The sequence below is a fragment of the Eutrigla gurnardus genome (assembly GCF_963514095.1).
Source record: "Eutrigla gurnardus genome assembly, chromosome: 18".
In the NCBI taxonomy this organism is placed as follows: domain Eukaryota; kingdom Metazoa; phylum Chordata; class Actinopteri; order Perciformes; family Triglidae; genus Eutrigla; species Eutrigla gurnardus.
In genome coordinates, this window is record NC_139929.1 from 12,486,550 (window position 1) to 12,511,493 (window position 24,944).

A 24,944-nucleotide genomic window follows, 5' to 3' on the forward strand; every position below is an offset into this window, starting at 1 on the left:
TCCACAACAAGCCTGCTTGTTAGTTCCTAACAGCGGCCGAGCCGGTTTTATACCCTCCGTGCTCCACTTGCGCCCCGTGCAACATGTACAGTAAACCATCATTTACTCCGGTCTAATTTCCTTGTGTGCATTTGCATGCAGAGAGGCACGTTTTTAAGACCCAGTAAACAGGAATGACTGTGCACGAGAAAAAAAGAAGAAAAAAAAAAAAAAACACGGTTGCGATCACGGCCCGCAAAAACCAGCATGTAACCAAAAGCTGGGAAGGAGGACTCGACATAATTATTAATTAGTCGATATTACTGAATGGAAAAAGTCTGTCTTTGGTTTCCTCCCCCGAGCTTAATCGAACGCAGCCAAGATGAAGCTAAGCTAAACAACACCAGGCAGTTAATCTCCACTGCCGTACAGTTCAGATGCTGATAATGTCCACGGGTCTTAAGTGAGCGAGCGGGGCCCACGTTTTTTAGATTTACTTGTTTGCTGTTGTTTGCTGCCTTTAAGTGGTCTTTTATTAAAGCCAGCCATCTTCCATAGAGCCCTAATGCATTTCACTATTCCAATGCTAATGACGGACTAAGAACGCATTATTCAGCATTAGTTTCATTTCCCTTTGAGCCTCAAATGGCGACAAACGGTCTTGTAACCATTAGAGTTTTAACTTGCGTCAGGCACGCCACCCGCAAACCCTTTCCAACAAACGCGCCGCCGAACAATGGTGGGAGAACTTCGACTCGCTCATTGGGAGCGGGACGACTGAGGAGAACAAAAAAAAAAATTTTAAAAACAGAGGAAATGTTTAGCTGACATGAATGTGTGGGTTAACGTGTCTCACAGGTTAATTCATCAAGAGCACATTAGTATGTCGTCTGTGTTGGGACACAATGTGCTTGTATGTGTTTTTGTGCCATCGGACCATTGTTTTGTTTTGTTTTAATTATGGCTTCCGTTTTGAGCATTCCTGCCTGTGTGTGTGTGTGTGTGTGTGTGTGTGTGTGTGTGTGTGTGTGTGTGCTGAGGACTCCCCACTGACCTGCTGTTTGGCTACAGACAGACAGAGTGGAACTGGCCATATTACTGTTCTTACCCTGCCATCTGCTGGCTCACATCATTCTAGGCCCTGCATACACCCCGCCGTCACAACTACACCTCTCTCTCTATCTCTCTCTCTCTCTCACACACACACACACACACACACACACACCTCCCTTACTGTTTCCTCCTTTCCCCCTCTCTCTCTCTGTTTCACTAAGTTGATCTTTGTCTCTTCGTTCCTTTTCTCTTTACACAGGAGCATCATCTCTCCTCCACGTCTCCCATCACACTCCCTCTCCTCCTCTGAGAGAGAGAGAGAATGGCGAGAGAACAGAGGAACTAAAGGGAAACGATTGTTATCGAAAAATAAGCACAGAGTTTTGAAAGGGATTTTAATTGAGGCATTCGTTATATTTGAAAAGGTGAACTCCCGCGGGGACAGAGGGAGAGGAGCGGCGACCCTATTCATATCCGCAGACATTCATGAAGAATGGCATCTTTTGACTTTCCCTTTTAAAGCCGCGCAACCTCAAATGGCCTAAATATAGTGGAGGGGAGGCAGACACGGTAATTCCCTGCACCTTGGGGGGCGCCACCAGAGTACGGGATGGTGGGACACAGCCGAGGACTCCAATTAAGAAGGAGGGAGGGTCCAGCCACCCAAAGTAAAGGGAACACTACTAGCCCCTGAAGGGGGACGTCAATCCATCCCTCTACTTCCTACAACCCTTCTCTCTGCATCATATATCTATATATTTTTCCTTAGTTTTTCTTTGTTTCCTTTTCACACACTTCTTTCTTCCCCTTGCTCTCCCTCGTTCCCTCTCTGTGCAGTAAGTATGTCATTAATAACGCAAGGGCCCGATGATTGTCCCGCTAATACCGGCTGTCCGGTCTGTATTTCTGCAGCTTAACTTAAGAGGAAGTAGACAGGGTGCTCATTTGTTGTTGTTTGGTAAGGTCAGCGCTTTATGAGCCCTATTTCCAGTGAAGCAGACGACCCATGTTTTTTCCTCCTGCTACATTTTGTCCGTCTGACCCGCCGAGTTAAACTTAGATTGTGAGATTTTTTTTGTAAAGTTTTTGCACACGGAAACAACAGCTGGAGGCAACGCGCAGTAGGTTTGTAGATTTTTGTTTTTTGCGCTGTCGTTCCGATTCCATCCTGGTTGCAGATCCGTGTCCTTTCTGGGGGGGAGACGCGGCCCACGAGTGCAGCGCCCCGTATTGACAACAGCGATCACTCTTCGGCATCAAAACTATTCCATCCTGTCATGTGATGTCTTCTGCAGTTTCACTGTGATGAAGTCTTCCCCGCGTTATTAGCAAAAAGTTTTACCATTCCGCTTTAGGAAATACCCGCAGGCGGCGCTCGGCGTGAGCCGTGCCTGATGATTTATGCAATGTAACTGTAACCAATGCGGCATCCTCGGTGATGAAGTTATAAAAGTTTGTTGGAAGTACCATACCCCACAGAAGGTATTTATCATCAGCCTACAGTATCAGACAGCATCTGCGAAAACTCATTAAATAAGACATTGAAATGCTGTGAAAGTAAGTGACAGCCACTTGTTGATAAAATAAGGTGCTTTTGTCTATTCTTGATGGCTAAATGAAGATAATATTCCTGCAGGAAAGAGAGAGCTTTGCCTGCTACATGAAAGAGCTCCACTGTTCAACAATTATTTGGCTCCGAGACGTGTTTGCTTCTCTCTCACTTCTTATTGGGTGAAGCGAAATGCTGTAATTAATGTGTGTCAGCGATCTCTTGCGAGGTTGTGTAGCTTCAAAAATGCTACTTGAGATCCCATGATGGATGGGATAAGGCGGGTTCGGCCTCACGACTGAGGTTTGACTGGTTAAGTGGAGCGCTGTCAAACAATGGGTGAATTAAATAACGTGAACAGGAGAATTCTGGGGGAAAACATGCGTGAATATGAAAAAAGCCGTTTATGCTCATATGGATCACATGCTAATCTCACAAAATCCTTGATAGCAACAAAAAAAAAAACATCCTGCCATTCATCAAAACTCTTTCTTTCTTTGTTGCATTTCATTTTAACAAGTCCTGAAAGTCTCCAGTCAGACACAGAGGCATGCTGGGTAAATCTGACATCCCCAGGTAATGAGTGGCAGTTTGAAGTTGCATGTATAAATAAAGACTATTGGTTACGATGCAATGTATGCGATTAAAGTAACTTAATACATGCAACAAGACACAAACTCTTATACTGCATGCATGCAGAGACATGGGAGCACCCGTCCGAACACACAACACCCCTTCGACGTCCCATAATCATGCAAATACCGCACGCGTTAGCAAACCGTAAATCCTTCCAAGCGGCAGCGGGACTACCGCGGAGCTCCCCCCATGTTTTACGTCTTCTCAACGGTCTCATTTATACCAATTTATTTGCTGAAACTTAAATCCTACTAAAAGTCTAACGTGATTTATTTAGCTTTGATACGACTTTCTACTCGCATAACAGAAACAAGCTGCCGCGCTGGATCGCACAGCGAATCTCATTTGCAATGAAGGCACATTTCTAATATCAGAGAGCACGTTCTGAGCAAGTGACCAAGTTGAGGTGTGATCTGTTATTTAGACAGGTTGGATGCACTTCCTCACAGCCTGAAATTTCCCCCGGGGCTCTCTTCCATTTCTCACTGTCATGGATTTGAATCTTTTTACCACTGAACTCTTACAATTACTGAACATTCATCACCTGCCTACCTTCTTAGCTACCTAGATACAGTATGGAGGCCAGAGATATGGGACAGGGTGGTTGCAGTCAGGAATACCAAGTAACACTGCTGCGAACGCGGTGATGAATTCTTATATTCTGGGATGGCACAGGTACTTTTTAATTGTCTTTTCTTGTTTTGGTGTGTTAATGTCCCATCTGTACAGAGGTATCGAGAGGTTTGATCTTGTATATTTATTGAAATCTTGCATCGTTTAAATGAAATCACAAAATTGACCCAGATTGAAAATACTGGCTTCACTTTGCCCAGACTGAATCGGATATTTAACCCCATTTTTTTGTATTATTATTGTTAAATTATGGTTACAAGCTTACCATAAAAATGTCATACATCTATTGTGAGTTATACACATATCATTATCAATCAGTAGGAGTTAATTTATTGATTTTTATGTTCATCTTCTCAGTAGGAACAGGATCACTTTGTTTTCATCCATTGATTCATTTCAGTCCTCTCAAAAAAACAAGCATCCTCTAGACTATAAATCCTCTATAATAACTGGAAATGCTCTTTGCTATCATGCATGGCCCGCTGTACCTACAATGACTTATAACCAAATGCCACTGTATATCTCTGCAGCTCTCCCCCTCATGAATAAAAGGTCTCCTCCGTGAGGTGAGAGGATTTGGCCCCCGTGGCACTCCCCTCTCGCGCCCTCCAGTCCCTTGTGTTACTCGCGCTCACTTGTAGAAGTCCCTTAACGCTGACCCAGAAAGCATAAATATATTATAATCTCATCACCTGTCCATTTATACAGGTGTCACCCTGGCGCGCGACTTGATTTCCAGGAGGGCAGCAGTTTCTCCTGTGGCAGCGACAGAAGTCACAGCATTATTATCAGGCAAAATGTATTCATGATAGCAGAGGTCCGAGTGCCCCGTGGGCTTTGTAATATAATACCAGACCTCTTTATCAAATTTAACAGTTTATTGGAAACAGCTTGTACACATGATTTAGGCGCGGGGAGCGGTTGGCTGTGGGTATCCTGCTAACACACCTCCGCACATACCCGGATGCAAGGACGGCAAACACGCAGCGTACATGCACTCAAACACGCACGCATTTAATCGCAACCCCCCTCCCCCTCTGCAGGGCCACAGCTCTCCTCCTCTCCCCATTGCATCTAATGCAAACCTCTCATTGGATGAGGCAGCATTTTTTTTCTTCTTGTGGACGTCTTTTGTGCGCTTTGTTGTTTGTTTTTCCTCTGAACAGCGGCGTGACGTGACAAATGGACTTTGTGCCCCGCAGCCAGATTTAAGTGATAGGTTACTGAACGGGAGCTACCGTCCTATCTCATTAATACACACACACACACGTACACAGCGATGGTACACGTGAACACGCTGACACTTGTGAACGTTTATTTATCATTTCGCTTCATTTCAAATTTTCCTGGATGTGCGTGTAACCGAAATATCATCTGGCATTTGATATATTTCTTGTTGCCAATAAATAACAACACGGGGGCCATTAAAAAGGGTGTATTATCCAGAAATTGACGTCATCATAATGGGGACATATAATGAAAAATTCCCTTTTTTATGTGTTAACATACATATGGGTACCCAGAGTGCCTACCAACCCAGGGTAAAATCAGAAAACATGTGATTCAATAAGCCATTCAGAATTGGATCCAATTCTTATGTCACATGCAGGGTCGTTAGAATATACCGCCATCCACCTATCTGCACCGACGGCTTGAGAGTAAAGGTACAGCGTTAGCCTGGTATTCTTCCTGGGTTTCACTTTGAAGGGAAATCAACTCCAGTGTCACAACATCCTCATAATAACAAATCCTCCTCTCCTGCCTAAGATCTCCTATGGGGGGTGGTAAATAGAAACCATCAGTTGGCCGGCTAATGATTTAAAGGGATGGTCAGAGGTCGTACGCGAGCTATTAATGATCCCTTTTTAACAAAAAGCACGCACAGGATCCTTCCAATCAGAGGGACTCGAGAAGTCACCCGGGGCCTCCAGAAGAAGATCTGTCTGGTTAAAGTTAGACTGAGGAAGAGCAGAGGCGGCCCAATCTGCACTGTGTGTGTGTGTGTGTGTGTGTGTGTGTGTTTACATGTGCAAACAAAGAACAGGTCCGTCATCTGCGTATCAATGCATGTGAACACATGAGCATGCACAACTGAGCATGTTCCCTTGTTATACCTGTATACGTATTATTTCTTCATTGTACCTTTTATACATTGTGATTTTTGTCAGTGAAAAGTTATAGCCATTTAAGTGACGTGCCGTAGGTTGCGTATTGCTGTAAAAACGTGGCAACAAGCAAGTCAAAATGAGTACTTATGTGTTGTAAAGCTATAAAAGAAACCTGTGATATAGTGAAAAAAAAAACCTCCATCTGAAAACGAGGTATTTTGGGCTACGACACAAACGTTTGTTTACTTCTTCTGACACTGTCAAATTTGGAAGCACTCTTCTAAAATAAATTAAATAATGAATAAAACAAGAGTTATTAAACAAAGAAAAAGTGAAAGTGTTGCTCCAGATTTACCAGACACTGTTGCCTCTGGATAAAACAGTTAACATTCTACCCTGCTCGCATGTGTTGGCAAAATCGCCACATTCAGAATACTGCCTTAAAATTGTACCGCAGCTTAAAGTTTTTTTTTTCAGCGTGTTTAGCAACTGCAGAGCTTTAAGTATAAACATTCATTAATCCTTTCAGCCATTTCTGCCCTCAACAGGAGCCGGCTGTATGACGGGAGGTTATCTGCGCAACAATGAATAAGTTTCAAGCATGACTGACCCAAGACCTCTCGCTGTCAAATATAATCCCTGTCTGTGCAGTTGGTGTGGTTTGCTTTTTAACATGTCTTGTCTTCTTCCCAACCTTTTTTTTTTCTACTTCTATTCTATCCTGTTCTATTCCTGTAGCCTCTGACTGAGGCCCCCATCAGTCCTGTGGAAGTTAATTATGGGAGCCAAGCTGTTGAGGGGTTGAGGAGAAGCTTTTTTTTTTTTTTTTTTTGCCCGAACACTGGATACACACCAAGTCTGGCAACGCCACCGAGCATTGTCTGCCGTGATAAAATATGGACGGAAGTGCTGCTAGGCAAATCGTTTATCAGCCAGGTTTAGCATGCACATGTGAAAATGAAAGACTGTGCAATCTGCATAGGTTGTGTGAGCTTAGTTTAGTGTAGCCAACACCGTTTGTTGTGTATAAATGGCATGCTGGCTGTCGCCCCCGTGGGACGTGATCAATCACATGTCGCCTGCTTTGCTCTGGAACAGCTATGGGCAAATCTATTCAAAATATTCAAACTAACATTTCAGTCCCACCTTAACTGCATGCTTTTTGTCGCTTTGTACTTTCAGTGCCTTTTGTTTTTTGGCGCCTGTTTTTTTTTCCTCTTACGTATTCCAAATGATAAAAAAAAACATAAACTTCTTTCTCAACTCCACAAGACCTCGCCCATTTAGTACCGAGGCACTAATGGTCTATTATGATAATTAAATCTAACATATTTCCTCAACCCCGGGACAAGCCATTATATGGAGCATGAGCTGGCATGTTTGCTCTGTCACAAAGCGGCCTCTAAAATAACTCGGCATGCTCAGTTTAGTCTCCCATTCCCAATTTGCCTTAATGAGCCGATTCAAGCTGTCAGCCACTGACAGAAAAGGCGCTGTGATGACTGTCAATCTGTGGGGAGTGGAGGAGGGAAGAACAGAGGGAGGTGGAGAAAGGTCAGGCACAGATTAACACAGGCACCAGATCTCCTGTTGACACGGTGTTCACACGGAAATCTACCTGCAAACGCTGTAGGTATTTTGTCTTGTTAAAAAAATATGATGTACCGACGATGAAGTAATTTAAAGATCACAGAGAGTTTTGTACAAAAATCAAACATTTGCAGAGTTAAATCCTGAGAAAGACGAAGCCAGCAAGGTGCAATAAATCTACACTTCACTTTAAATTCAACTTAACATATCTTAATGGCATAATCATTGACCGAAACAATGTCATTGTCATAAAAAGCTAAATTCCCAGTGTTTTTTTTTTTTTTTTTGTCAATTTAGAAGGGGGACCTTTTAGTACATGGCTATTAACGAGTAATCACAAGAGGTGTTATAATGAAGAATGCCCTTCATTTTTGCAGAGGGCAAGGTAGACACCGGTGTCCAGCCCTCGTCTTCGGAGGAAAATATGGAGGGAACTTAGGTGTTTGATGATGCGTTTAATTCACACAGGAATACATTAATATGATAGTCAGTGGAGCGGCAAAGCCCTCAAGTAAGGTTCTCTCATTAGTATGTTTCTCTATTTCTTTTTTTAATTATTCAACCAAAAAGAAAGGAAAAAAAACGAGGAGGCGCATGACAGATGTATTGGCTGTGTCAAGAAGGAATGATTTGAATTTGAACTGTGCATAAATTTGTGCAATTATGAGGGCTAATTTGTGTATGTGAACAAAAATAGTTCTAATGAATATTGGCTCTGAAGCACAAGTCAAATGTGTGGGGGGGGGGGGGGGGGGGGGATTTTAATGCAATATTTATTCTGTTTTCGAGGATTTGGTCACATTTTTTTTGTGTTTGAATGTCATGAATATTAAATGAACACACGATGTATGAAATGACATTATTCGGAGCATAAACAGCGAGCCAATAACGCGGGGAGGTGGACCAGACGGAGTCGACCACGCCCCTCGGTTTCTCTGACTTCAAACGCATACCATTTAGAGTGCGCAAACCCCCCGTGCAAGCTTGATGCTTGAACAAGTCATTCTCAAATCATCTCGGTGGGCTATTATCTCACTTTGCCATTGTCACAACTGGTTGGCGAGGCTTTCATCATGCTTATAAGGTAAACACCTGATCCGCACACACTGGGGTATTGTCTCCCGGCCCCTGCTTAGACAGAATACAGGAGCCGACTGCATGAAAGTAGAGAATTATTAATGACAGCGCTGCACTTAATCATGCGAGAGAGAGACGTCGTCATTGCAGCTACAAAAGAATATATTTCTTCTTCTCTGGTTTTCCTGCAGCGAGTTCATCTCGCTGGTTTGAAAAGGTTTCAAAAGTGGAATTTTCTCGACACATAAAGGCGCGTTATGAAAACAGCATGTGCATTCGAGAAGCGACGCCTGGATTGTGTTTGAGAGATTCAAAACATGCTGCATCTTCAAACATCGACAAATATTAAGGTTTGTTGCGAGCAGTAGGATGTATGTCATGTATTCTCCAATATTTGACCTCATCTATTTGGAGGGAAAACCTAAAAATATGTATTTCTTTCAAGTAGATTTTACTTGTTTTGAAGTCGTGGATTCCCAACTATTATATATATTTTTTAAATGTGGGTTCTTTAACTGGTTCCTCTTATTGTCTCTTCTTCGTTTTGACACAGTTAACCACTCTGAGCTCCACTGCTTCAACTCCAGGCTCACACCAACCTCCTGAAAAGAGGTTAGCCAGGTAATTCATTGTTTGATTGGGCTCGCTCTGCAATTAATCACGCTTAAATGCATACCCTCACAGAATGATCGTTTAGGAATGATGATTAATGAAAGCGTCAAATATTCCACTTCTGATTGGGCAGCTGCGGTAATGTGGGTCACGCCTGTCACGCCGCCGCCGTAACCCTCGCGGCCGCCACCGCGAACAAACTCATGTCATCCAACGGGAGGGGGGGGGGACTTCTGACGTGTTATTTCTGTCTCTTCATTTTTTTTTTTCCTTCTTTGTTTTCTCTCGTGTCTCCGGTCCTCTTTCAAACGCCAGCTGCGGTGATTTCTGGGAAATCTGCACACATCAAAATACAGGTGCAAGGTCGAGAGGGCGGGCGGCGCACCTTGTGGGCACGCGAGACGACGTGCGAGATAGTTGTGTGTCAGTGATCGTTGAGTCAATTAATTATTGAACTTGGCAAGAGATCAATCGTTCCAGTAAGGTGATCCCATTTCCAACTGGCAGCATATTGAGACAGTAACCTATGACAATATTAATCACTAGCACAACAGCAGGCTAATTCCCACATGTAATTAGTCTACATTTTAATTCGAAAACTAGCACTTTTCTAAACTCTCTTAATTATGTACTTACACTTAATTATAGCCCCCTCCCCTCCAAACCCCCCTCGGTTTGTTTTCAGTGCCACAGATGGAAAAACATATTTATTTTGGGGTGGAAGAGATAAAATAAAAACTCCACCTGGGAACGGAACGGCAGGTCTCTGCTGAGTTGCGCTGCGTCTGGTAGGAATTTACTGGATTAGCTCAGTCACAAAATGTGAGATGAACCACATTGTCAATCACCCTCAGGGCAGAGCAAGAGAGGAAGAGCTGTCAATCAAAGCGGGTCTTCAATCGTCCCATTCACATCGCCTCCTGGAATCAGTCTCTCCCGCTGACTGCTCTTTGACATTTAACGCACTGGGGCCATGAGGATGGAGAGGAAAAAACATCCTCTGATCCTCCCTCTCTTTCTTTCTTTCTCTCTCTGTCTGTCCTCAATCTTTGTGCTTTAGCAGAGGCAGATATGTGTGTTTAAAGTAATGACACTGTTCATTTAGCGCTAGACGGTGCAATAGCTGTGAGAAATAACTGCAAAGCAGACAAAAAGTTGCAGTAACTCTTCAAGCGCTGTGGAGCGCCGCGATAAAAAAAACAAAACAACGGGTTTGGACTTTGCAGACGCGTGTGTCGTTTTCATTCTGATGAATCGCTTATGAGATTCTGTTGCAAGGTTGAGAAACGTACGACTTCCCCGAGCAGCGTCTCTTTTGGGCTTCTACTTTTCTGGAGATGCATTATGAAATTCACGCCGAGCTCATCAATAAAACACGGCGCATTTGCTAAAGCTCAAACGATAAATGCGACCAATTTACCAATCGAGTCGATAAAAGGGGGGGAAGAAAAAAAAAGTCTGAAGAACGGCTAATCTGCTGAACAGATAATACCTTCCTCCTCCTGAAAGACGCTGCGGGATGAAAAATCGAGCCGCCGTTTGTTGTCGTTTTTATGTGTTTTCTCCCCTCTTGTTTGTATTCCGGGGCAGCCGCCTGGCTCCGAGTGAGGTATACAGAGTCATTGCTCTTTTGGCTCCAGCCCTGACACCTCGTGCCCTCCAGTGTGGACTCCTTAGCCGCGATCTGATCAGCATCTTTATAGTTTATCAGCCTTGGGGTTCAATTTTGGCTTGGATGCTTTTACAAATGAACGCAATCACTGGTGAGCCTTCGCATCCTGATTGCATTGAGAGGAGCGGGCGGAGGAAACTTTAGTGGATTACCGTGCCACTTGAGGATGGAGCACAAACACGCCGCGGCAGCCGCGGAGTGGGCCGCCCGTGTCCCCCACCCCCTCCCCCACTCTCCCCCGCCTGGGCTATTGGCACTCGCTGCTTGTACTCTGTCTTATTTCACTAAAATAATATAATTGTCTCCCGTCTTATTGCTTGTAAAGCCATCTTCTGTCTGCAGGCGATGTGTGTGATCAATGCACCATCTAACAGAATCAATTCTTCCAGGAATACCTTGTGTTTGTGAAATGATTCCAGGCAGCTGCAGCAAAAGACGGAGCTGGAAGTCGGATCCTTTGGTACTAGGATTAGTTTAGCGTCTTGGACCCTCCAGTTCACACCGAATACGGTGGCTCCTCGCCCATTTCTCATGTTGTTCACCGTGTGTGTGTGTGTGTGTGTGTGTGTGTGTGTGTGTGTGTGTGTGTGTGTGTGTGTGTGTGTGTGTGTGTGTGCTTAGGCTTCCCAGGGAATTCACATTCATATTGCCAGTTACGGGCATCATCCCTCGAACATCTTCTAAGCAGTTTATTCCACTTGTAACCGCTACAGCATTTGTTCCCCTTGAGATGTTTTCAGCTGTGCTGGAAAATGGTAATAAATGTCATGTCATGCGTTTGGTAATAAAAAATAAATTAAATGATTTCCTGAATTGTGACCAGAGAACTCTTCCAGCATTTACATGTTTTCACCACAAGTATTTTATTTCATTTATAACTGCTGAAAATTGTATCGGAATAAGAAAATCAAATATCTTTAAGTTTAAAAAATGACAAACTATACGGCCAGGAAATAAGTAAACAATTACATATTCATATTCCATGCAATCAATGCAATTTTGAATTAATAAAAGAATGTCCCAGTCCTGCAGCTGCAGCTTCCCTCGATCCGAAACGCCGTGAATCGTGGCTAGAATGGCGGCGCCTATCACATCCCACCACAATGAATGAATTAATGTCCCACTGCCATCGCCGACCGCCTGTTCCCAGTGTGCACCTCTCCTCTAATTCTACAACTAAACAATGATATCAAAAGTGAATTATGGGAGACCTCTGGGGTGAATCGTGCAGAGTAATATGCCAAAAAACTATTACGGGGGGGAAACTATGGGAATAGACCCCTCTGGAGGAGCACAAAAAAAGAGAGAGTGAGAAGAGAGAATTGAGGAGCAGGATCAAGCCAAAGGGAACCATTTTGGCGGGTCAGGTTGTAATTGATTGTCAATGGAAATCTTATCGTGTCTCACGTCTTTTCTCTGACGTATGAATGAGAAAGCCTGATTGGCGTTATTGCATGTAGCACGCCGTCGTAACGTGGTGTAAACTACCGGCTTGGAGAGCCTTTAGCAAAAGCACTATCTGGTGTAATAAGTGTGGAGAATTTCCCAGGAAGTGCCATGGCAGATTGAGTTACTTCTACGCGCTGAAAGAAAAAGGAGACTTTATGCAAATCGGGGTACGCCGTAGCAATTGTCATTCAGTTGTTTAGGCCAGTGGTTTAATTTGATTTAGGGGGAAAACAGCAATGCCAAATTGTGTCTTTGGATAACATCACTGCAATGATTGAGTTATGGGTTATTGCATTTGTGAGTTGGAGTTCTGTTGCTCTACAGTTTTTTGGGCTTTACCTGAGAGCAGCTCAAGCGGCGAGAGAGGTCAGGTTCGAAATCCTTTCATTTCCTTTGTAAACCACATGTCATGTTCTATATTAGGTGGATAAAGGACGTATGTGCCTTCATGTCTGCGCACCTTAGATCTGGTTCGAGATTTCACCCTTCCCTTTTTTTTCTGCGCCTTCTGTTTACTTTCCTCCAGTCTCATCCTTCATGTGTCTTCTTGTTCTCTCTCTCTGTCCCTCCCTCTCCCTCTCTCTCTCCCCCTCCATCCTGCCAGGCTCTGCAGCGCCGGCCTCGGTCCATTCTTTGGGTAGCACAGGAAGTGAAACTGTAACACAGAGTTCACTGGTAATTGGCCACGGTCACGCTAACCAAACAGGAAGGAATCTGCAACTGATTAGAATTCTTCCTCCTGCAATAATAGTCCCCCCCCAACCCCCCCCCCCCCCCACTTCACCCCCGCCCCCACGAAATTAATTACATTCGGGGGTCTATTCCCACTATTGGTTTTCCTGTTTTGAAGCTGCATTATAAAAGGGACAAATCCCAAGACAACACAGCCGAGCTAGTTTTTCAATTACAGACAGACGGGCTAAGTCATAAAAGGGCTGAGGAAGCGCAGGCAGGCATCCATCTATCCATCGCTTCATCCGGACACGGAGCTACCGGCTGGTCAGATCAGTCAGCAAGTCACAGACTGCTGAATAATCGTTTTGTCGCTCTCACACACACACACGCACACACACACACACACACACACACACACACACACACGTAAATACACACATAAACGGACCTCACTATCTCCGTAAAATGCTGCTCAGAATAAACATGACCAACAAATGTTGCCTTATTCTTAATACTAATATTCTATTGGGGAAAATACGTAATATGACAATTTGTAAGTAGTTGTTCCTCCTCATTTCACTAGTTTTTTCAAAGCAAATATGATATAATATTGATGATGATGTTATAACGATGATATAAAATGCATGTTCCTTAGATTTGTGGAACAAACAAATCCCCAAAGATTATGAAGATTTAAAAACAGCTAAAAAAATATTCTTTGACCGCTTTTCTAAAATCTGTAAACAATGAAGAACAAGGAGACCTGAGATTTATACGATAAATGTTTGCAGATTTTATTTCCCACTATGTACAGCAACATCAAAAACCGTGCACGTTTGTAAATGTATACGTACCAATGCGTTATGAATTGCATGTTAAACCACAACTGTGCGGCGCCAGCTGGCTTCCATACCACAGGAAGCCAGGAGTCCACCATTGTAACGGTCCGCTTCTGCAGAAATGTTCAAAAACAATCAGCTTGTGTGAACGCTGCCCACCTGAAAACCTGTTTTGATGTCGCATTTTGAACAAGTGCGTCGCCTTCGATGCGACGCGTTCATTTCACCAAACGAGGTTAAGCACACAGGCTCAGCGGGACGCCAAAAAGGTGCACATGCTGCGTTAAACCACATGCCGCGTTCAGCACCTTTTCAAAATAAAATGAAAATAAAATCACAGAGACGCATTTTTTCATCTCATCTTCACAGAGCGACACGGAGAGCCGGGGCTGCTTCAAAAATAAATGAATGCCTAACAATGTTTTTGATGTCCTATATTTAAATTTGTACGCTTACTTACATTACTCCTACTTCCGTGGTCCTGGAACTAATCCGATTGATATGGAAATGGGGTGCTCTGTTTCATGACAGAGTTGGGGAGAGAGGGAGAGAGAGAGAGAATTCCCAGGTTCGCTCCTACTCAAAATGTGCTGAAAACAGATTTTCAGAATCCCTTGGCTTCATGGTATTGGTTATAGGGGATTACACAAACCACTTAAAGCTCCACAATGAGCTGCTCTTTTCAGCCGGGAGAAAACTCCTTCATGCTGGACACATTCTCCACACCGAGAGGTTAATCAGAAACTAATTAAGCAGATATTGGGATTGTGTCTCGCGCCATCAACACATGTACAATTATATATAATGACACTCATATTTTTAATTATTAAATTGGGAGATTTAAGTCAAGTTGGTTTCTATTAGATGTCTTGACAGAAAGTTTTTATTGACATTTTTTTTATAATATTGTAAGTCACATGGGGAAAGTTACAATTGTTATAAAGAGGCATGGACTATGATGAAAGAAATTTGGAAAAAATACAAAACTAGAGCAATGTGTGGCAATCCTAATTAAATATGCAAAACCTTAATTTATGTTATTAGCTGTTGCAACATAATTTTGAAAACTTGATTTCTTTCTGCATGTATTTACAACTCATTTCTTTTGGGAACCTTCACATTTTAATATAATAAAACTATTATTTGTAAAGTTTACAAACCATCTGATCATAAATGGCAATTTAGTTTTTTGGCAAACATGTTTTTGTTTTGTTTGTTTTAATGTTACAATACATATTTATATCATATTTTAAGTAATAGCTTTAAAAAATAAAACATATTTCACTTTTCTATCAGTATTCTTTTAATATCTGAGGTAAAAACTAACAGTGATCTACAGCAGTTTTTCCTGAAGCTCAATAACATAAATCACACATGTGGTGTGCAGCCACTGCAACAGCACATTGAAACCAGCATCTCTGAGCTTCCTGCTCGCTACCCGGGCAAATCCTTATCTGCTTCTCTCTTTTTTTTTTTTATTATCTTAAACAGCATTTAAAATCATCACTTACCAATTCCCTTCTTTAGCTGAACTGCCGTTCAAGCGTGTGTTGTCTATCATTGGGGTTGAAAATTGGGGAATGGGCTGGAAATTGGAACCACCGAGGATGTCGTCCTGGAAAAAGAGGAAATCAAAGTTAAATGAGATCATGCATGCCAAGAGAATGTTTAACCAAAGGGCAAAAAGGAAGCTGGAGATAACAGAGAAGAGAAAACCACTTAATGTTGTGTTGCTGCAGTCTGTTTGGAGTTGTGCACGCTTGTGTGTGTGTGTGTGTGTGTGTGTGTGTGTGTGTGTGTGTGCGTGTGTTGCTACTTGTCAATACGCATTTAAACTGTCATTTTAAGCATCTGTAAATGTACATATTCCAAGTATATGACAGTGTTTATGTACTGGATGATTTATGAGATGAAGAATGCATGTGTGCATCTGAGCATGTGTTTCTGGAGTGACACAGGAATGTGACCATATAGTCTAGAGTGTGTGTGTGTGTGTGTGTGCAGGTGTGTGTGTGTGTGTGTGTGTGTAGGCGACAGCGGCCCTTCCAAAGGTCCGTCCCATAATGCGGAGTCTTAAAGATGTCTGAGCACCACAAACAATTAATGCTGAGCCTGTGATTGTACTAAACCCCCAGTGATGCAGATTTCCGAAGACAAATCCTGCTCCACCCCGAGTGCCTTATAGATGACAGACAGGTAGAGGCTTTGTTTTAACATCAGGGCGTAGGGAGCACAGGGAGGGGACGGAGCTGGGGGGCATTCCTAACCTGTGTCAGAGGGGGGGGGGGGGGGGGTTCTAAACTAATATTTACCCTCCTAAAAACATACGCAGGAATAAAAAGGAATGTGTAACAAAAAATAAAGAAGACACTTCATGAACGTCATGAAAAGAAAACGAAGGAAGCCATGAAACCGGTTTCATCTGATGTTCATCACAAGGAGCCGGCTCATCTAACACCGGCCTCTCAGCTGACGTCTTATGGACGCAGTTGTTTGCTGATGGGATCAGGGATCGCCGTGTGCAAGTTGTCCACGACAGGCGGCCTGGAACGGAGTACGTCTGGATTGTGTTTTCTCAATTTAAGTGAGCAGTCATCCTCCCAGGTATTGTTGCCATTGTGTGCTCTGTTTGTAGTGATCACGAGGGAAGGAGGAGGGGGGGGTGATGGGAGCAAAGTTTCCAGTTGATGAGGTGAGAGCGTGCAGAGGAGGGAAACATGCAGCCAGCCTGCACACGTCCAGGTCAGGAGACCTTCCAAGGAATGAAGGGAGACGCAGAGACAGATAGAGATCTGGCTCTCGCAGGCCTTGATGTGGCTCCGATGTGCATCACCAAACCACCGACCACTCAATTAAAGCATTTTGACAGCACATCAATAAAGTATCCATAACTTTCATCTCATGCGACGCTGCTCTCCCACTACGGTTCTCTCTTGCAAAGAGATTTTTTTATGAAATCACAGAACCCACCTCGATTAAAAAAAACATGAAGTTGTCGATTTTACACAGGGTGATGTCATGTGAACAGAATACCTGTGGGTGTGTGCCATCTTTTCACTGAATCATTTGGCGCAGCGCTTTATTTCTTAATTCTCACTGCCATGAAACACTTCAGAAAGAATATCAACCCAGAAGCGATATTTTCTGCAAGCAAAAACTAGTTCAAAGACATTTTTTCCTCACTCGCCCCCCCCCCCCCTCAACTTACTGTCCTGGCATCTTGTCAATTTTCAATATGCAATGACTTTTTACAAGATTTTTTTTCCTGACTTTGTAGCAACAGTGAAGCCCCCGGGCCAGTGGGTCATATAATTATTATGTGCAGGAAACGATAAACATGTTTTAAAAGTGAAAATTAGGTTTAATTGTGGTCTACGGTTGCAATGTGATTATGAATTCACAAAAGTGTGACTCGTGTTGTTTCTATGGGATGGTTGAGGTTTATCTTATGGATATATTATAGAATAAGCAAGTCTTCTGTATCATTTTCTAATAGAACAGGTGTCACACTCAAAAAGTTGCTTTTAATTTAGGTGTTATTTCTAATGATAATGTAAACTTGTATCAGGCTGACACACAGAAACTCCATGCTTAATGCAGCGCTGACAGATAAAGATAAAAAGCTACAGGTTTCACCTCAAATCCCCGACTGTCAGCGCAAATCGGAAAAACCGTGCCGAAGATGGGAAATAGAAAGGAACGTGCGAGGTGTCCTTGGAGTAACTAAAACAACTGCAAGTCCAATTTCCTCTTTTGTCACTTTTTTTTTTAGGATTTCTCCACTCGACCGGCGAGCTGAGAAAAAGAGCGTGTTGTCGGTCCGACTAAAACACTGGCAGCTCTCCTGCCCGTGTGCAAAGCTGACATCCAGCTTCCTGAGTGAAGTCATTTCCTCAGTAGACGTTTTGCACAAACACAAGACTAATATCTAAAGGGGGAGGGGGGGGGTGAGGGGGTACTTGTCTCGAGAAAAAGGGCTGACAGCAAACATTCACCTTTAAATTTAATTCCACTCCTTTCACCGCCAAGCACAGATAAGAGACTCGCTCGCCGGTTAACTGGCAAAATATGATGATGAATGGACTTTTATTAGTATTTTTCCACCATTATTCATGACAATAACAATACAATGTCCTCCGTCGGTAATGGCGCGTGTGTGCGGATGCATCACTGGCAGAGGCGAGGCTACTTATTATGGAAACGGTGCTGTGATGAATGTGTTGGAGCAAGTCAAACTTAATCTAAACTGCATTACATGTTGTTTTGAATATACCTCCCTGATATGCCTGTCTTTAATGCACTATGGAGTGCAGGGAGCAGAATTGCTTTAGCCTCCGAAATTCAGAGCGGCAGAGAGAGAGAGAGAGAGAGAGAGGGAGAGGCTTTAAAATACTGTCTGTGAGAAATGCAAAATTTATGAATACCCCCCTCACATCTCAGCTTGATTTATGTGAAATAATAATACACTATTTAATGCTTAAACATAGCTAGGAGCGATCCCTGGCTATCAAGATGTACAATGGAGTAATGGGGCTGGAAGACAAATCACCTTGTGGACTTGTGATGCTTATTTAAAGGTGCTCAGGCAGATATATTAAACTATATGTAATTGTACACTAACTCTGTGCTGTAGGCAGAGGCGGCAAACACAGGAGGAGGCCAGTCATGATGCAGATGGAGTGGTGTAATCAATTTGACTCAAGCATCAGCATCCACGGCGGATGGAGGGGGGGGGGGGAGAGGAGGGGAGACTCTTCGATCTGCTATCTTGTCACCTTGCTTCGGTTTTAGCCTTCATTCATACATTTAGCTGTGCTTTTATTCAGCAGCTACAAACTCAGTGAAAACAAGTTCAATAAGATATTTAAAGGATTAAAATAAAATGTACTTTCTGTGTGAACATTAAATATATATATATCCATGTCAGATTTCTCAGGCTCAGGGGCTCGGTGTATTTTAAGTTTTGGCACAAGGGTGTGTCGGCTTTAAAAGAAGAGGACCGGGTTCAAACAGAGCCAGTGTTCACACGGCTCGTGATTTATGATTCACTGATTGCCTCATTTAATTAAAGTAAATGGCAAAGCCGAAGCAAGGCCAAATTGTCCTGATCTGATGAATTGGGAGCCGTTTTACCACCAAAAGCAGGTAGGGTAAATAAACAGGGTAATTACAATGGTAAATGAAGCCTCTGTGAGTGAGCCCCGTGGGCGGCTCACCCAGGATGTACTGAAGGCGTTCCCGTAACTTTCTTTTATCATCCTCCCTCTGTCTCCGAAGCCCGGCCATGCCAAGAAAAACACACACACACAGACACCTACGAGTTGCACATGCTCTCACATATTCAGTGACACACAGACCGCAGCCCCCCCTTCAAAACCCCCATCCTGGTGCGTTCATGTACAATTATAGCTACGGTGATCCACAGGTGTTGAATTCTTCTGGCAAGCCATAAAACATGATATGCATGATTTGTGCAGTCAGCCAGGTCTGTAATTTCATTCTCCTTTTCTTTCATTTTCCCCTTCCTGGGCCACACGATCCATTTTCCTGCTTTATGAGAGCGCAGACACCCAGAGAGACTTTCAGGATGATTACATGCCCCCCGTGCCATGGGGGGTCTGAGGAGCCAACGCGGCAGCCTTAAGAGCCGTGTCAAACCCGGGTGAAAACATCCATTTGAATGAAGGTTTGGAATATTTGCGCTGCTCGAGGTGCGCGTCATTCATCCACACAGACGTTCGCGGATCCACAAGAGAAACTATCAACGTCTAATATATGTTTTTGATCCACTTCGAGTAGCAAAAAATATATAATTTTGCCCGCCGTCATACACGCGGTAATGATTTAAGGTCAGGGGACGCATGCCCTCGTGGTCATGCGAGTGTCTGGCAAAAATAAATCAGGCGTATACCTCACATGGCTCACGTATTTAAGGTGATATTCATACACATAGTGGGGCTTGATGTCACAGCACGTGGGTTGGTCTGCTGGCAGAGGACCCCGATATCCTCCAGGGGAAACCAAACAAACTCTGTCTGCCACTTTCACAGTGCTGCCTAAACGTGATCAGGGTGAGAGGTAGGTTCTGACACACACACACACACACACACACACACACTCCCTGGGTTATATTTCAACACATGCACACCTACAGTATAAACGCCAAAGGTGAAAAACTAAAAATTGAGTTTGTACATATTAAAACTGAGTCATTATTATAATCTGATCCAAGATTCCCATAAGCATGTTTCTAATATTACTCTGAGATTTACCATTTTGTGGAATTATCATAAATATAATGTTAATATCTATGTAAATAACTGCCTCTCATGGATTTAAGTTTGGGTGCATAAGGATGAATGTATGTGGGGAAAAAAAAGGTAGCAGAATTTTGCTAATAGCACAATTCTGTTGTTTTCGCAAAAAAATAAATAAAAAAAGCTCCTCCGCTCTAATCCACAAGTAAATAATATTCAGACATAAATCACTGCATTAATCCTGGTGTGTGATTGACATTTCATATCTGTGACAATACTCCAAATAATTAAAAACACAAATCTTGAAAGGTAATAGCTTCTCAAATCCATTAAGTAGTTAAAGGTTATGAGGAGAGGAAAAAAAACAGGATTATTGCTCACAGCAAAACTCCTAATTAAATGAGACTACGTAATTTGTTTCTCAATCCCTTTCTCTTCATAAGCACAGCGCAGGTTAAATGAATGGGCAATGAAACATGTGTGTCATTTACCGACTCTGAGGAGACAACAACCAATCTTTTTTTTTTCCCCCAACCATTTTCCGTCTATATGTATTAGTGCAAAAGTGAGTATGGTAGATTGGATAAGCAGACACACACAATTCCTGGTAAATTGTTTGTTTAATTACTTTTTCTTTCCCGATCTTGTGAGCAGGCTTGCAAAGTGAGATGCTTCCCCCTCCTGGCTGCTCTTAAGAAAGCCAAAGACTCCCCAGTCGCCTGCCCTAAGTGCCACCTATGCACTCTGTTACCGCTCATGACCTGTGTGCAGATTCATGTGTTTAACACGTCGTCTGTGTGTGTGTGTGTGTGTGTGTGAGACAGAGAGAGAATGTAAACATCCTCACTTTATCAGTGCAGTCACTGAAGAGATTTTAGATCCGTAGAGATACGTTTATTATTATAGAAGACTAAGAAAACTAACAAATATTCACAATTGAGGTGCTGGACTGACTACAAAAATGATCAAAATTACTATTTCATTATGAAAATTGTTTGCAGTTCCTTTTCTATCAATCGACTTATAACAGCTCCAATAAAAACCATGGCAACCAAAGTTAAATTAATTCACTTTCAATTCAGCAAAAACATTTTTGACATTTTTTTTTACAATAAATAAACTACATTGTTCTTTGAAGCTGCTTCGGTTTGAATTCACGTTTGGAATTAAATGGACTGTTGACTGAATGCAAATTGACTCTCAACCCTGTTACGGAGCCCTCCTCTGATGGTAAAGCCATATTAAATGGTGAATCTACGAGGTCCGACCCACCATGCGCCCCTCGCCCTCTGAGGACAGCGAACAGATGATCTGAATTTCAAACGTCCACAGCCTCCGTGAACCGGTCTGGCCGGTCTGCGTCTGCTCTCTGGTCACTGGCAGAGAGGATAGAGGGGGGGGGGGGGGGGGGGGGGGGGTCGGTGGAGGAGGAGGGGAGGGCGTGAGACGAGGAGGGAAAGAAAAATGTAAGAGCAGCAAGCCTTGCAGATCAAAGAAAATAACATGGGAGAGGATATGAGTGCTTTGAGAAGTAATATAGCCGAGATAGCATCTGTTTTCCGTAACATGCAGGAGGCTTGAGACAAGCCCAGGAAAAAGACAACGGAGAGCGGGTGCACTTTAGCTGAGGATAAGACCGAACACAAATGGGTTATTAAGGGGCCCTCAATGTAATATCTGGCTGACATTAGAGTGTCTCTTTTCAAAAATGATCCACTGCTGGGGATAGAGGCCTTTTTATGATACTAATGTTGAATAAATAATATGATGGATCATAATAAAGGAGCGGGTGTTTATATTAAAGAAGAGAAAACAGCAATGTTATCACCGGGGCCTTGCTGGACAGTTCACTAAAACCAGAGAAGTCCTGTTCGGTAACCCCAAGCTCCAAAACAAACATTTTTGGAGGCCTGCTAATGATTAATAAGCATGGCTAGTATTTCCTGGGTCTCATCTCTACATTCACCAGAATTGATTTAGGGTTTAATGAAGAGGGAATGGAGGGGCTAGCTAAAAGCCTTTTATTGCATGCTTAACCAGGTTCCATCGGCCTTGGCCGACCATACAACACTTATTATCGTTTTTAAACCCTGTTGGAAAGAAAACATATCCTCCATATCCTCCATTTTATTTCCATAAACGGATTTCTTGTTTTCGGGATGAATAATGTCAATTCAACAAATGTTAAAACTCTCAGACACAAACTCTGTGCAGAACACTCACCCAGTTGTCTATTTTCATTTCTATGGTCCGTATAGTATATCAAAACCATAGGTCGCGTTCCCATATGAGCCTCCTGAAGACTGAATAATGTCCTTCCTGATCCGCGCTGCGAGAGGCCATATTGGATCCAGATTTCACTGGTTCAAAAGTCATTTCATTCCCCTTCGTTTCTCCCCCTCTCCTCCCCTCTGTCTCTCTCTCTCTCTCTCTCTGCTTTATTTCTCTCTGTCTCTCTCAAGCCCGCTTTATTTATTGCAGGTCCAGTGGTGTGGTACAAAGCCATTACCCGCGCATATGTACCTTTTTGAATAATCAATAAATAATTATTTTATTATTTAATAGGATCGTATGGGAAAAGGAAATGGGTTTTATTACATAAATCCATCACGCGTGATGAATGGGTGCACTTGTAAAGTTGGACGCGGGAGATGGGGGAAAGTGGTCCGGACAGGCCCGCGCCTGCGCTCAAGTGCAGAGTCGCGCTGAGCACTTTCTCCATGCGAGGCTGTAAATATGACATTTTTGTCTCTTTGGGACTGTCAATCGGAGTGCAAGGGGAGCGGGTGAAGGGGATTGTAAATTCAGGGAGATTAATTAACCTTTTACATTTGCGATTCAGCCCTGCATCTTTTTCCTGTGTGTTGTGACCCCTGTGAGCAGAGGGGTGAGAGACCTGGCCGCAGACGGCCCGGCGAGAGCAGTCGTCTCATTCCAAATGAGTTATTAACAGAATTTTTTGAATAGATGGAAAAATTGTAGCCTGGCCATTTAGTGTCATAAAGGCCGGGGTTGGCGAGGCGGCAGGGGCCTCCCAGGGACAGGAGGCAATACCATTACAATCAAATCTGAGATGGAAGAGGGATTGAGCTGTCCATTCTGAATTTTTATATTGTCAGAGGGGCCGGGGAGGAAATAATGCCATCCTGGAGTGTATTAACCTCTGGCTGGGGAAAGAGGACAGGGGGGAGTGAGAAACAAGGCAGGCAGAGGGAGGGATTTTAGACAGCAGGGAGAGGAAGGAAAGCTAGAAGAGGGAGGAGGAATGAAGGGGCAAAAAAAAGACTTTCATGCTGGGGAAGCCAAAGAAGGAGAGACAGGGATATGAGATGGCCGAGAGAACAGAAGCAGGGAAAGTAGGGAATAATGCAATAAGGATTTAAGGAAAGAAAGCCGCGAGAAAAGCATATAGATGACTAGAAGAGGGATGAGGAGGGGAGTTGATAGGAAAGAGGGCGAGGAAAAGAGGGAAGGTGAGTCTGGAAGGAAAGATATGGACAAGGAGACGACGGAGGAGAAGTTGGAGGGAGTGATGGAATGTGGACAATAGAAAACCATTATGAACTACAGAGCTGCTCTTTAGAATACAACTAAGCACAATATTAACCAGATACATGACCACTTATAGACAGGCGAGTACAGCTATGGCTTCACACAAAGACAGATGCCCACATTGATTTTACGGAGTAGTAACACCACGATTAAAAAGAATCTCAAATGTCAAAGACCTGCTGACAAAAAGGAGACATATTTGCAGCAAAATGTACTTAACATATCAAACATGAAAGCAGCATGGCCACTGCTTTATATGCAATTGTCATTAATATCTTATATGGTAAATGGCCTGAGCCATGTTAACCCAATATAAGTATATATGGTCTGTACTACTGATGAACATGGAGCGCTACTTAATGTTTTACTTTTATGTTATGTCGCCTTTATTAACTTTTTAATTTCTAACTTTTAATCTTGTTTTTATTTATTTTATGTATTTATTTATCCATATGTTATTACTACTGTCTTTTTACCTTATCTTACCAACTCTACTTATCATTCTCCTGCTCTGTTGATGTGTATATATGTATGTATGTATTATATGTATGGACCCGTATGTGCCTTGGTTTGCTCCATCAAAAGCACTTTGAAAACTACTGTTTTTAAAAGTGCTATATAAATAAAGTTATTATTATTATTATTATTATTACTCAACCAATACCAGAGAAGGTGCCCTGCAGGTCATTCAAAGGAGGGAATGGCTGTTTTAAACTAATGTTTAGAAGTTCTATTTTGCAGCATTTAATTAAACAGATGCTTAAAAGCATTTAGTGGAGTTTGATAACTTGGCTGGTCAAGAGGGAGCCAGTTTCATGCAATATGATATGCTTCATTTTGGTGGTTTAATGTATGGGACTTTTTATTAATGTATTTATTTATCTGCAAACTACTAAAGTTGTCAAACCCTTAAATTGGCTCTTTATTTGAATGGAAACAGGATATGATCCATATATTGAATTTCTCCAATAAATAAATCAGGAAAGACAAATTTGCTTTAAGAAGCGTATCACCGGAGGGATGTGGCTAAACTGGTCAAACAAGCTCGACGTTTAGGTTGACGGTGGTGGTGACGGGAGACACTCACCTTGTAACTCGGATGGATTCTTCATAACAGGTAAGTCTTGCAGCCTGTGGCGTTTAAATGTACCTAAAACCGTTCACTCGTTTTCTGAACGTCCTATTTCACCGCGCAATGCGCACGCCTATCTCATTTCAGAGTTTTAAGGTCTGAACTATGTTGTAGCCGTGATCTGCGGCGAT

General features: G+C 42.9%; 1 protein-coding gene across 1 annotated transcript; it reads right to left on the reverse strand.

Moving 5' to 3' along the window:
- Window positions 1-738: 738 nt before the first annotated feature.
- LOC311028868 (uncharacterized protein) lies at window positions 739-24,905 on the reverse strand (the record flags this gene model as incomplete). Its single annotated transcript, XM_084033663.1, has 6 exons — window positions 24,769-24,905; window positions 21,402-21,505; window positions 15,384-15,487; window positions 4,543-4,606; window positions 4,116-4,133; window positions 739-756 (listed from the first exon to the last, which is right to left on the reverse strand). Exons 1-6 carry the CDS (start codon window positions 24,791-24,793, stop codon window positions 739-741), a joined length of 333 nt encoding a protein of 110 aa, XP_083889789.1. The 5' UTR covers window positions 24,794-24,905.
- Window positions 24,906-24,944: the final 39 nt, after the last annotated feature.